At 36.2% G+C, this 14,962-nt stretch overlaps 1 protein-coding gene across 1 annotated transcript; it reads left to right on the top strand.

Annotated features, from left to right (window-relative positions):
- Positions 1–80: 80 nt before the first annotated feature.
- Positions 81–7,226, top strand: LOC107820265 (E3 ubiquitin-protein ligase DA2L). Its single transcript, XM_016646525.2, has 9 exons — positions 81–374; positions 466–793; positions 1,353–1,404; positions 1,517–1,562; positions 1,673–1,754; positions 1,884–2,001; positions 2,079–2,181; positions 5,844–5,910; positions 6,418–7,226. The coding sequence occupies exons 2-9, from the start codon at positions 599–601 to the stop codon at positions 6,991–6,993; spliced, it is 1,239 nt and encodes a 412-aa protein (XP_016502011.1). The 5' UTR covers positions 81–374; positions 466–598; the 3' UTR covers positions 6,994–7,226.
- Positions 7,227–14,962: the final 7,736 nt, after the last annotated feature.

The raw sequence follows: 14,962 nt of genomic DNA, 5'->3' as shown, positions 1-14,962 counted from the left end.
ATAAATTAACAAAATTATCATCACATTACCCTACACCTTTGCTTTAACCCATAACAGGGGGTGGGGTTGGGATTCTTTCCGGCTCGACTACTCTTTCTCATACGGTGCTTTGCTTTGCGGTTTGCTTATCTCATTCTCTTCTATTCGCAAGCTATCCCCTAATATACAAAACAAATTCCCCCCATTTATATAACAACAAAAAAAACCAGACATTTCTTAGAGAAAGTACTACTTTTATTTTTTTTTATAAAAAACTGTAAAAATACGTGTAAATCACATATCGAAACACACACTACAAATTTTGTATCAGAGAAGAAACTTCTGATCTTGTTCCCCCTCCCTTTCTCTCTCTCTCCTATTGCCTTCATTTTCAGGTGTGTGGTACATCTTGTTTTTTTTTTTTTTTGTGAAAAATTGAATTAGGTATTTGAGTCTTAATTTTTTTTTTTTGTGGGTAATTTGCAGGATGGATGAATTTCTTTTGTTCATATTTCGGTATTTATGTATTGGAAGTTTTGTATTTTGAGATGTGAAAATTAGGGCTAGGAATTATTGGTTTGTGTTGTTTTTGTGGTTTCTTTATTGTGAATATTTTGGAATGGGTAATAAGTTGGGAAGGAGGAAGCAAGTGGTGGATGACAAGTACACTAGGCCTCAGGGGTTGTACCAACACAAGGATGTGGATATTAAGAAGCTTCGTAAACTCATTCTTGATTCCAAGCTCGCGCCTTGCTATCCTGGTGATGATGATTGTCCCAACTCTGACCTCGAGGAATGCCCCATTTGCTTCTTGGTTTGTTCTTTTTTTTTTTCCCTTCCATTATTCACCTTGAAAATTTGTTGGCATATGTTTTGTCTAGAATGTGATTTATATAGTGGACCTCAACTTGTTTGGGATTTGGATGTAGTTGTAGTTCTTGTTGTTGCACTCAAGGCTGTGGCCTAGTGGTAAATGAAGAACCATGAGGTCTCGGGTTCAAAACACTAGGTAATTTCTTCCTGTACAAAGTTACCTGGTAGTCTGGTACCAGTGTTGGTAGAAGGAGTAGGTACTTGGTAGAATAGTCGAGGTGCGCAAGCTGGCCCCGACATCACTCAACAACAATAACTACGCCTCAATCCCAAACAAGTTGGGGTCGGCGATATGAATCCTCATTCCTTTCATTTAGCTCAACTCATACCATCATAATTACCAAAATAAAATGAAGTGCAAGTAAAAAAGATAAATAAAATGTGTAGTAGTTTTTGTTGTTGTTTGTTCTGACTCCTGAGTTATGTTGGATTAGCATGGAATTTATGTTTAGCGATATGTTCGTTATGATTAATACCTTTGTTCATTTTGAACTTTGCAGTATTATCCTAGTTTAAACCGTTCAAGATGTTGCATGAAAGGCATTTGTACAGGTATTTATTGTCCTTGTGTTTGTAATTGCCTGTGCTTATTATGGCTCTACTTTTGATGTAATAATATGCACCATTTTTGGAAGTGGATTTGTGACTTGTTTCCTTGCAACAGAGTGTTTTTTGCAGATGAAGACCCCCAATTCAACCCGTCCAACACAGTATCCTTGATTTCTTTGATTACTGGTTACTTATTGCTAAATGCATTTCGCCTATCTCCTCTTCCTCCATCCAGATTCTCATTCTACACTGAGCTCCTTAACGTTATAAGATGCCCATTTTGTAAAACATCAAATTACGCGGTGGAATATCGCGGGGTTAAGACGAAGGAAGAAAAGGGGATAGAGCAGATTGTAAGATCCTATCTACTGTTTTATTTCTTTGGGTGATTGCATGGATATAATTACATATTGCTAATGGTGTCTCATACTTAACTTAGGCTATTTTTATCCTTTTCTATCCCTCTCTTGTCGTTATTTTAGGAGGAACAACGAGTTATAGAAGCCAAAATAAGGATGAGACAGCAGGAGCTGCAGGATGAAGAAGAGAAAACGCAGAAACGAAAAGAGCTTAGTTCTTCCAGTAGTATCGCTGGACCAAGTGAGATAGAGTATTGCTCTACAGCAGGTATTTACATCTGATTATAATCCAGTCTTATATTTCCTTCTTGTCTGCAGCACCATCTTTTGCTTCTGCTGTGGAAGGCGGAGAAGCCGTTACTTCTCAAGAGACATGTGCAGCTTCAACAATTAGACAGCCTCAGCGCATGAGGCAGAATAGGTACGAACTGTTTTTTGGTGCTAATTGGTTCAAATCATTTTTCCTAATTTGCGATAAATTTACTGAAGAATTTACTCATTTAGGTCATGTTGATGGACCAGATAGTTTGATACTAGCCACTAAATCATCTTAAATGTATTGAAAAAGCTAACCCGAATCGTGGAAGTAGAGTGAATAAATAAATTAGTTAGGGATCTGGATCTGCATGCTGTTTTGAACGAAATATTACTGCTTACTTCTTTAGATTGATCAAGTTATATTGAATGTTACCTAATCCAATATATTTTTCAAGCGGGTCCTTAGATTTACCAGATAGTGCCTAAGATTTAAGCTTATTAGTTATGACTTTGTGGAATAATCATAAGGTTTTTGTGTAAGGGGATCTATAAAAATAGGATGGATGAAATGAAGGACTACGACAGTAGTGTTTATGCGATAGGAAAGTAAATATCCAAGTGAAGGGAAAGTCTTATACAATGCTCATGAGATCAGCAATATTATATGGGAATGAATGTTAGGTTGCTAAGGACCAGCTTATTGGAAAGATAAGTGCAATTGTTGGGACTAGCTAGCACACACCTCGGCCAATTTGACCAATTCACCGATCCGTCTGTCCAGCCTCCAAGGACATGTTACCAAGTTAATCTTTTCCATTATGGATGGTGTAAGTGGGCGCAACCAAGTGTTGTAGTTGGAATTCGAATCTAGGGTCTCCAGGTTGTAACTTTGATGCCTCACCCGCGAGGCCATTCCCTTGGGCCTTGGGGACTTACAGAAATATTGACATTAGGATGGATGTTGAGTCTATACACGCAAGATTAGAAATTTTTATATCTAACAGAGGGTCCAAGTAGCACAGAAAGGATGAAATGAGAGGATCGTCTAAAATTGTTTGGTCATGTCCTAAGAAGTGAAAGAATGCAATCTTTAATGTATAAAAACAAACACTAATACCTTAATGGAATTAGTCAAGATTAAATCTGATTATCAAAGTGCTTCTCTGATTGTTTAAGACATCTCTCTTCGACCAAGGAACAAAACTACATCATTCCGTTCCTTTTTTAGTAAAATAGTGAAGGGTATTCCATTAGTAATGGAAAAAAGGGTGGAGGGAAGCCGTATATGTTGTTCAGGTCGACTAGAAGATGTAGAAGTAGCGGCCTTACACGAAAGATTTGTCTAAGCAATCTATTTGGAAGCCCGTTCGAATTTTTAACCAACTGAGAATAAAATGAGTCACTAGGATTCTATTTCCTTGTTTACTTGTAAATGAACGGGCCCGGAGGTGCGATAAAGATGTTAGAGAGGGAGGTAGACCTAAATCATACAGTTAAAAATCTTCCTGAAATATTTACTATCTCCTCGCATTCCTGCGGGCTTAGCTAAGAATGTAACTTAATGGAAATCAAGGATCGATATAAGTAATAGTCGTCACACTCATATTTGGTTTGATGCACAATTTGATATTTTGACTTGCAGGTTTTCCTTAAACTCACTAGGAGTTTGGAGTTTGTGGCGGTTTATGGGGTTATCATGAAAAGGGTTGATGAAGGAATATATCTTTTATGGTAAAAAATGTATTGTTGAACTTCTATTATTTATTTGTGTAATATCTTTCTCAAATTATATGAGGGTTGAAGTTAGCTAATTTTCAGAGAGAGACTAGAAATTAATTAATATTCCTTACAAATAAAATAGATGGATTTAGAAGTGGAAAATGCTATGTGTAATGCAAATTTGCTGTATCACAGTGATGTAAGACAAATGACAGCACAAACTAGGTATCTTAATTTGAAGTATAAATGAAAGATTCTGGAAATGCAGGACGTTGGAGGAAAATGTTTGAAAAATTAGTGATAGGTAAAGTGCGCTAGTATTTGTCTTTTAATGAAATACTTTTAGAAAATATAGCATATGTAGCCTTATTAAAAGAAATATGACATACGTAGTTCTATAAAAAAATATTTTATGGCAAGAAACTATATAATACAGGTCAAATTGAAACAAAAAACTCCTCCAAGATCCTTAATCTAGTTCGTGTAGTAGCTTTTTGAGGACTTTAGGCTTTTGAAGTGTTCTATTTGTTAGTTCCAGCTAGTTTATTTTTTTTGTTTTTAAATCAAGTTTCCTACAACGTTCAAGCATGAAGTTGAATTTTAGTACAAGGCAAAGAGAGGATTAAAGATTATCATCCAATTTATTTGTTCGATAATGCTAATAGTTAATAGGTTAAGTGATTGTAAGAAATGTGAATGATTGGCAACCTTGTGGAGCAGTTGATAGTACATTGTAAACAGTCAACATGTAGCAAACACAAATGTCAAATTTTTTGGCGGGGTTGGGTGGGGGGGGGTGGAGTGGGGAGTGATTGTTATTTTGAAATCAAATGCGATGTGTTTCTGAGGATGAAGTTGCTGGAAAAATTGATTGGGCTTGTTGAACCCTAATTCGACGGTCTGAGATTAGCCGAAAGTTAATGGGCCGGTCAGAATTAGTACGTTGCTCCAAAGAAGCAAAGATCAGAGTCAGAGTCTCGGAGATGGCGGGAAAGTGGCTCTCACAGTCTGTGCATTTGTCCCCGTGTTGGGAATTAGGAATCTCGCAAGAGCGTGTGGCCTCAATTTTTGATGAGGCTTGTTGTTTCGGCTTGTAGAAGGTCATGCGTCTTATGGTAGTGGTGTTGGTTTTTGCACAACACTGATAAAAAGTTGAAAACTGAAGATAGCACGGACAACCTTTATGGTTCCCCCAAAATGTGCAATGATTATTTTTTCTGCTTCTAATACTGATGAAAACTCAAGATAAAGCGGATAACCCTTATGCTTCCCCGAGAATGCGCGATGACTATCATCTCCTGAATGTCGCCGGTAATTGTACCGCGAACACTCACTTTCACACGCTAGCTCTGATACCATGTTAAGAAAATGGACATGGAATTTGGGCCTAGCTCAGCGGCCTCAACCCCAAAAGCTAGCTTATGTGATGAAATTGCCAAGACCACATAAGTAGACAATCGCCCGTTCCCTCAAGCAATTGCAAATCTGGATTGTATTAAACAATTTTTAAGTAGTTAATGGAGATGAAGGATGGGATTTAGTCCCATTAGTTGAAGCTCCCAGCTATAGCGTCCCACATTTTTTAAACTAGTCATTAGTGAACTGGTCCATGATTATCTCGTCGATGTCAGGGAGCTTAAGTTATAGCTTGGTTTTGTTGCTTTTATGTCAAACTTTTTGTGAGTAATATTATCCATGTTTGTCAAAGAAAAGTGAAAAACAATAAAAAGGACAGCCCATTAGTTGAATCTCCCAGCTATAGCATCCCAAAGTTTTTTAACTAGTCGTTTAGTGAAACAGTCCATGATTGTCTCGTCGATATCAGGGAGCTATGTATAGCTTGTTTTTGTTGTTTTTATGTCAAACTTTTTGTGAGTAATGTTATCCATGTTTGTCAAAGAAAAATGAAAAACTATAAAAAGGGCGGCCCAGTGCACTAAGCTGGAAGGGGCGAGCCACATTGGGTCTATTGAAGCAATAGAAAGAAGAAAGAAATTCATATTCTGTTTGCAATCATTTCTGATTGAATTTTAGTGCTTGATGTTGCTAAAAACACTTAGCTTATCTACATATATGGTCTTACCTGGTTTCTTGTATGTGACTCAGGGAGGATGACTTTGACCTGGATCTTGAGGATATAATGGTTATGGAAGCCATATGGTTATCCATACAGGTAAATTATCCATTCACTATCCTTTTTCTTCTTGCTTGGTCATTTTCTTTTCTTGTTGTTGCGGGGAGGCAGCATTAGGAGAAAAGTTAGAGTTTCCTATCGTTTGTCCGATGTACCCCTTTTCTTTAATTGAAGTGTCTGATTTCTGTTTTCTGAGCGAAATGCTCCACTGTGAATAATAGTGAGATAAAGGAGTCAAAAGTGTCATCTTTCTCTCAGCTCGCGTATATGATGGAAACAGGCATTTTCTTGTTTTCTATTGGGTTTTATCTTGCTAATTTTGAATTCTGGATTTTCATCTTTTCACATTTTGAAGGTCTTATGGCAAAAAATATTTGACAGTTTGACATGGGATATCATTTCTTTTCTTTCGCTGCGTCACCTATTGCCACTTTTAACCTGCTGATCATCTTTGGGATGATAATTTTGGTCGTGCTTTTTGCCCTACTGAACTCATATTTAATGGCTTAGCACTTAATTTTCCACACGAAACTGATGACATGATAGGAGAATGGCAGAAATCGAACTATGGACTACAGTGATGTTGGTCCATCAGAACAATATACAGCGGATCATCAATGTGTCCCAGAAGTCAATGCCCCTGCAGCTTCAGGATCATCTTCCTCTCCTTCTGGCGGTCTTGCTTGTGCAATTGCAGCCCTTGCTGAGCGCCAGCAAATGGGTGGAGAGCCCAGTAACTATAGTCGGAACATGTCATCGTACAATGAGCATCTTGCTTGTGATAGGTTTTCCAATAGGGAGGAGATAGAGAATGATGATTACTCTCATGCTGAGAGCACCATGCATGTGTCACCTGAAAGGCAGCTGGAAATACCGAGGGACGATGGTGAGTGGGCTGATCATGGGTCCATGGTTGCTGAAGTTGGAACTAGTTATGCAGTCTCTGACGAAATGGAAGATGATGCTTCATTCCCTTTGCAAGGTGAAATGGTAAGTGATCTTCAACCCACCACCGGTTCAATAGTTCCTGAGAATTTTGAAGAGCAGATGATGTTAGCCATGGCTGTTTCACTGGCTGAGGCAAGCTCGCGGTCTAATCCACCTGGAGTGTCATGGCACTAGTAGTGCTTGTGATGTGGGGTTGTGTGGATTCCCCTCATATTGCTTCGCCACTCATCAGAAAGGAAATGAAAAAAAAAGACGAGAAAAAGAAAATGCAATCAGTTTTTTAATCTCTTGTCCTCTACCTTTCGCCCTTTCTGTTTTCTTACTTTTCCTCCCTTTTGTAGTCTGGTATACTGCTGTACGAAAACAGAGAAATTGATTTTAGTGAATGAATGTTGTTTGAGCCTGCACATAACAGGTTTATAAGTTCAGCTCATTTACAAATGGCAAAATACATAAGTTACTCCCGGAACTATGGACCAAATCCCCGTGACACACTTTTTGCGGACGGAAATTACTTTACACACTCAACCTTTCCAAAGTGTAGCTAAGACACCACTTTTATTTTGGCCACTTTTTCTAAGGAGGTGCATATCACAGACCAATAAGATTGTAACATGTGTCATTATTTTTAATTTTTTAAAAGAAAAACACTTTTTCTACCCCTCGTTATCAAAATAATTTCAATTTCTTCATCTTCCTCATCTGAACCACGGGGGGCGCCACCACCACCATCAATACCTTCAAAAATCAAAACTACTTTGTACCAGCAATCCACCTCTGTTCCAAATACAAAGTTCAAACTTCACTAGTCAAAATGCAATTAAGACCCATTGAACCACCACAAAAAGCTAAGAACAAAAACTCATAAAATCATGGAGAAAATAACCCAGAAATCACACGACTCATAGGGGAACAACAGGACCGATCTCCGATAGAGCAATATACAAACACCCAACCCCATTTTTGGTAAAAACAGAAACTTTACCAAATATGCCAAAATTAAAATTCAAAATTAAAGGATTTAAGTTAATTACCAAAACCACAACCAAAATCAAACAAAATCACTTTTAATTTCTAATTTATTAAGAACTTAGCAAAGAGTAGATGGTGACAATGGAATCACTGGTGTAGAATGTGGCTATGCAGTAGCTTTGGGAATAAACGAAAAGAAAGGAGATTTGGGTAGAAAACTAAGGGAGGTCAGAATAAGGGAAAAGTAAGTAAGGAAGAATAAAAGAAGGGGGTGTGGCGGAGGCCGACGGGAGACAGCGGGGGATGGCAGGGGTTCAATTGGGGGTGAAGGGCCTGGTGCCTTTTTTCTCTTTTCTTTTTATCTATTAAAATAAGAAAAATAGAGAAAATAGAATAAAATCTTGACTCGTGGCCTTAAATAAGAATTTAGACAGAATATATGTAGGTTTTACGCGCTCAATCTTTTTTGTTAAGTACGTGCGGGCCATATGCCAAAAGTGATGTGTGGTAGACACACTTTAGAAAGGTTAAATGTATAAAGTAATTTTCGTTCACAAAAAGTGTGTCATGGGATTTGGTCTATAGTTCAGAGCGTAAACTATATATTTTACCTTTACAAATTGTAAATAGTTGTCGAGTTACTTCAAGATGGATTTGAACAAGTGGTTCTATTGTGAAAAAAGGTAGAAGCAGATAGCTCCTTGTGGCACTAGAATTGTAAGGGCACTGGCTTTGGGTTCATGAAATTGGATGTCCCAGGCGAAGCAGATTTTCGTGTAGACAACCTTTTTGTAGCTCAAGGAATTGTAAGAAGTACCAAGTATGCGTCAAAAGGAAAAAAAATGGGAGGGGAGGGGGAGGGGTTGTTGCATAGTTTTATTTCTTAGTTTTTCTAAAGAAAAAATAAATAAATCCAACAGGTGTATTTTCAGATCGAATTTCCCTGTTTGCTAAAACATGTCATCGATTAGGGATGTTCAAAACCAAATCGTAACCGTTTAAAATTAGCTTATTCGCTTATTGATATCGGGTTGTCGGGATATGGTCGATGAACAGACTGAAATTTTATAATTAACAATTTGGGCGAGGGTTATTCAATTTCTTTATCGAATAAACCGTTAATTATATTTACACTGTACCGCTTTCTTCCTCTTCATAACCCATCATCATTTTCTTCTCGCTTCTGTCTACCGCTCTGACTTTTGCTATTTCTTTTTCTTCGTTCTTTTTTCTTTGAGATAACAAATATAAATATTTTACTACTACTTTCTTTTTATTTAGGATCTACGATGAATTTTCTTTTTAGATATAATTGAGAACTTAGAGTATTTTGTACCAAGGCTGAAGTAAGATAGACTCCCAAGTTGGAGCATGTGTGATTTTTAACTTTTCCTTCTGTTATGGTTATCTGTAACATACAGTTACATAATAGCTGACATATCAGGAATATAATAGTTGGCATTAGATCAAATCGATTCGAGAAAATATTATATAAATAAATTTGGGCTTAAATTTTTCCTTATCTATAGTTCTCTATTTCCCTTATCTATAGTTCTCTATTTCTTTTTATATCACCCGATAATCGGTAATCCGATATCAATCCGCCCGATGTCTCGTTGGTTGGCTAGCGAATTACTATGTTTATGAATCGATAATCGATAAATTGAACCGTTAAGCGTAAATATCCGTCCGATACGCACTATTTGATTGGGCAATGTTTGAGTAAGTAGGAAAAATAGTCTTTCGTATACCTTTTCTTCCAAGGTTAAGCAAAACCTGTTGAGAGCAATCATCTACAGGCGAACAAGTAACTTTGCAATAGAAGATTACGTTATCTTAAATCCCGTACCGATTGGAACACAATAACATGAGACGCCAAAGAAAAATCAAAACGCAGGGGCTAACTCTGCATCTATATGGTTACATTCTCACAAGTGGAACAAATTAAAACATAACAATAGAAATCTTTGAGAAACAAAGTTGTTGGCTGTTCCAAAACACCTTCATATATGCAGCAAGGAGACTGACTTGGAGATGAGAAATTTGAGACTCTGTTGGTGACTTTGGTCCCAAAAGTCTATTGCTGTACGTGTCCATACAATGATGCTACCTTCTTCTTTCGTAATATTCAACATTAATACATTGATAGTGTAAATTTTTTTACATTAGTTGCAGGTAACTATACTAACCTAAACAATAACACAAGCTGCAACCTTATGCACTAGGTTAAATTGCAATGGGGTGTAAATATTTGATTGCACTATCAGTAAATAAAAGTTTTTAAGTCCTACAGTTTCATCGTATACAAGACTGCAAGTTTGCCGTTTTGAAAAACTTGGGTTTTCATAAATACATTGCGCATAATTTGTTAATCTAATTTTATAATGTTGTCCGTCAAAATAACCTATTTGATCAATTTAGCACAGAGGGAATGTAATACAAAATGTAATCAGCGGAAAGGAGAAAACACATGAAATCATGAAGTTGACTGATCTTAACATTTTCGAATAAGAAACGGAGCTGCGGTAAAGAAAAAAGGACAGTCTTATAGACACTTTACATAAGGATAATTTATTAAATTTTGGTTTAAGGTATATTGAAAAAAATATAAAAATTGTGGGTTATGGTACATAGAAAAAGATATGTAAAAATGGTGGCCATGAGAAAATTAGTGGTTGATGCCATAGATCACACAATAAACAACAAGACGACCCGGTGCATTATGTTTTCACTGTATACTAAGTGGTTGTTGTTGTATATACAAGAGTTAAAGAAAAGAGTCGAACCACATTTTTGCAAAAAACAGTTTTGTTTATGTAAATATAAAAATAAAAAAAATAAAAATACACACACACAGTGAAAAAGCTATATTTTGGGCGTAAGTGGGTGTATACGAGACCAATAATACTAACCAATACTCTTTCGAGACCAAAGTCACCAACAAAGTGTCATCTTCTGCTTCTTCTTCGATTTTCTCTTGGTATATCCAGTGTAACAAATTTGACTACTTTTATAGATTAGTTCAACCATGTCACAAACGTACATTTTATTACAACAATAGTAGCAAGTACATTGATTGTACTGCAAGTAGTAAAATCTTGTCCATTTTATCAAAGTCCCAAGTTTTTTTTGGTACATCATTGTACTAGTAGTACAGTTCTTGTACTGCTAATATTATTCACGTCTCATTTCATAATAAACTATTGCAAACTTGATATCCTGGAGCATTGAGTACTACTAAGTGTACTATCCACTTTAGAGTAGTACCAGATTTACATATATGGAGTACTAACACTTCAGAAGATGCTTAACCTTATTTTGGTATTAGTATTACTTTAATCTTAGACTAATCAGATAAGTTCAATCTCTAATTTATTCAAACTTGGTGGGCTTTGCCTCTGATCCCATCATCACTTTATTTATTCTTTAATTACTGTTCTAGATCTAAGTTTAATTCACTAGCTCCCTACTCACCAAAATATATTGCTTTCAACCAAAATATTTGGCAAAATTCAAAAATTCCTTTTCTTCTATTTTTGTGTAATTCGAGTCACGGTGTTTAAAGCTCGCTCACGATTCGTACCTCAGCGTCAACAAGAATATCAAATTGAAATAGGAAAAGATTAACCAAGTTTATTTGTAGGCTAAATTTCATAGGTGATTATCCAAGTACTTGTCTATTACTATAAAGTCACTATTACTGTTTTTGTCGTATAATAGTCGCTCAACTTTTCACCGAACAATTAAAAAGTCATCCTAGTTGAAAAAATCTTCTAGGTTGAGTAAGGTTTCATTTGTTTGCACTTAATGGAGGTCTAAATTTTAGTGGGCGTTTGGACATAAGAATTGTAAAATTCCGGAAAAAAGTGAAAAAAAAATTCAAGTGAAAATAATATTTGAAAATTAGAGTTGTGTTTGGACATGAATATAATTTTGGGTTGTTTTTGAAGTTTGAATGACCTGAATGAAAATTTTGAAAAACAGCTTTTTGGAATTTTTCAAATTTTCGTAAATTTTCAAAATTCATCTTCAAGTGAAAATTTGAAAATTTATGACCAAACACTGATTTCGGAAAAAAGTAAAAAAAAATTCGAAAAAAGTAAAATTTTTCTTATGTCCAAACAGTCTCTATTAATCATTCATATCTCAGTTATTAGGTGCGTTTGTTTTTTGGATTTGAATCTTAATCATTCAGATCTTAATCATTAAGTTTGTTTTTTAGTTTTACAATCACTTAATGTGTCTGAATTGTTCTTAATGATTAAGATCTATAACATAGTCTTAATATCATTAAGATGTTGTACATTCAAAAACTTATGTAAAAATGATATTTTACTAGTACTCCTACACTTTCACCACTAATCACCATTACCACCGCTATCGTTGTCCCTTACCATTATAGCCTACCGCGACCCACTACCCACCACCCATTATCACCATCCTCGGCGACAACCACCACCGCTGCCAAGCTCGAATATCAGATGTCACTACAACTAGCCATCATTTGCAACAATCACCACCAATCACCATTACCGCAACAATTATCAATCACCGCTATCAACCACCACTATATATCACACACATATTATCAGTCACCACCACCAGCAACCATCACTGTTAACTACTATTGTCATCCACCATCTACTACCCATAATCACCACTATCAATCAACACCACCACCAGCCACTGCCCAGTCAATACCCATAACTACCACTGCTAGCAATCATCACCACTAACTACTATATAATTTTAAAAAGATATTTTATTAATATAGTATTAGATTAATTAGTACTATTTGATTTGAATTTATACTTGTTTTAAAAAAAAATAAAGACAAGTTTTACACATTCAGATGTAGAGAAAACGAAACTCTTAACTATTTAGTATTCAGATCTTAATACAATGATAGAAACTAAGAGTCCACCAAACTGTATAGAGAACCAGGTTCGCTATCAGTTCCCACGATAAGGAACATACTGTAAAACCAATCAGTATAGGGAACCGGGTTATCTATCCGTTCCCACAGTAAATCGACAGTAAATAAAGAATACAATGCAGTTTTACGTGGAAAACTATCAGCTCACGGGATTAAAAATCATAACTTACCCTTGTAGGATTTCAATTTCACTACTGAGTAATCTTCAGATTACAACCTATTGTAACCTAGGAATTAACCTCTTAATACCTCACTAACTTGTAATAACTCTATTACAAGCCACTTTGTAATAACTCTATCACAAAGGTTTTACAACTCGACTAACTCTAGCCAAGACACAAACACAAAGGTTTATGATTTATAAAGGTTTTCTACACAGTGCTTCTAACTAAGCTAAGTAGGAATTACAAATGAAGAACAAAATAACAAAGACTCAATAAACCTAAGGACTTAAGATATCTTCAATCTTTGGATCTGGTCCTTGAGGTTGCAGTAGCTTTGTTCTTGAGAGATGTGGTGGCTAGCACTTGAGAGAATATTATCTTTTGATTTTCAAGTGTTGGAGAGATGAAATTCCTTACCTCATGTTGATAATATATGTGTGTGATGTCATCAAGGATGATGCAATAAAGTGTCCTTTAGTTTGGCCTTAGCAAGCTATAGCTGTGTTGCTGCCAGACAATACAGTGCAACAGCTTTTATATCTGTAGAGTTGACTGTATGACGACCAGGAGAACTGATCCATAGTTGTTCCCTCTACTGTTCCCTTATCTGATTTCATTGAGAATTGAACCAGACATCTGACTGGTTACTCTGAACGCAAGAGAACTAATTGTATTAGGTTCCTTATCTGGTTCTCTCATGAAGTTTGTCAAATCATCAAAACAAAAGACGTATAACTTATCAATTTTCCCCTTTTTGATGATGACAAACTTAAAATTGATATTCTCCATGAGAACCAGATCTCCATATTGTTCCCCCTACGAATCAGCCATATAACCCTTGAGAACTAAACCAAAGGAACTGATCACAACCGGTTCCTCGAGACTGTTTGGCAAATCATCAAAATATAAAATAGCATAACTTATCAATTTTCCCCTTTTTGATGATGACAAACACATAATTGATATTCTCCCTGAAAATCAGATTCTTTACATGTACTGATCACATATGGTCCGTACCTGGTTCTTTGAGAACATTTGGCAAATCATCAGAACATGAAACATCGTAACTTAGAGGAATTTCCCCCTTTTTGATGATGACAAACCCAAAATTGATGTTCCCCTTGAGAACTAGATTCCTCACATGTTCCCTTACAGATCAGACCTATAATCAACATGTTATCAGCAATATTCCTATTATGAAGCAAAGCTATCTTTCATGCACAACACAACATATCAATTCGATTATGTTCCTCCACCTGTTGATACTTATGTAACTTCCTACTTTTGGCATCATTGAAAAGAATAACAGAAGAAGCACAACCAAAAAGAAGTTCAACAACATTAACTCATGCCACTTGGGCAACACAGCATAAACAATAACAAGAACAACAAGGGAATGTCATTGCACAAAATAGAGTGATTGCCCATAGTAGAGTAATTATAACAAAAGCATAGTAGTTTCAACAATACAGAATATAACAATTTAAACAACTAAGTACCAATGTCATCAAATATAGGGATCAAAAGAAGATAGTAATTCGAGGGAATTTGGAAGGAGTGAAAGACATGGATAACTGGGCAGGAAGAAAAGTAAGGGGCTAAGGCCTTGATGAGCCTGTCCATTCGTTCATTCACAATCCTTTGATCAATGATCATCTGCTCTCTCAAGTCCTCCACCCGTTTCCTCAATCTTTCATTCCCACCCTTCAATTGAGCATTCTATTCTGTCAAGGGTTCACGGGGACCTGGTTCTCTACCTATCTGAGCAGGCTGAACCATCAATCTGATCACCAAGAATCTCCCCAAGCTTCTCCTTATCAAGAACAAACTCAGTTCGAGTTTTCACTTATTCTTCATAAACGTTGGGACTTGGAGGAACAAAAGGTGATTTTATTTTTGGAACTCAACAACGTCAATAAGTTCCTCCATTTTTCAGCAATATCAGAGTCAACACTCTGCCTAACAGCACTATTTGAGACTTCAGAGTCTTCTACCTCTCCAAACCCGATAACTCAACATTTTGCTTCTGTAAGGAACCAGGTTCCTCATTCACACTACCCTTTCTTTTTCC

This window comes from Nicotiana tabacum, chromosome 2 (assembly GCF_000715075.1).
Source record: "Nicotiana tabacum cultivar K326 chromosome 2, ASM71507v2, whole genome shotgun sequence".
Lineage (NCBI taxonomy): Eukaryota > Viridiplantae > Streptophyta > Magnoliopsida > Solanales > Solanaceae > Nicotiana > Nicotiana tabacum.
Note: the sequence above shows the minus strand (reverse complement) of the source record. Positions and strands in the feature narration are given on the sequence as shown.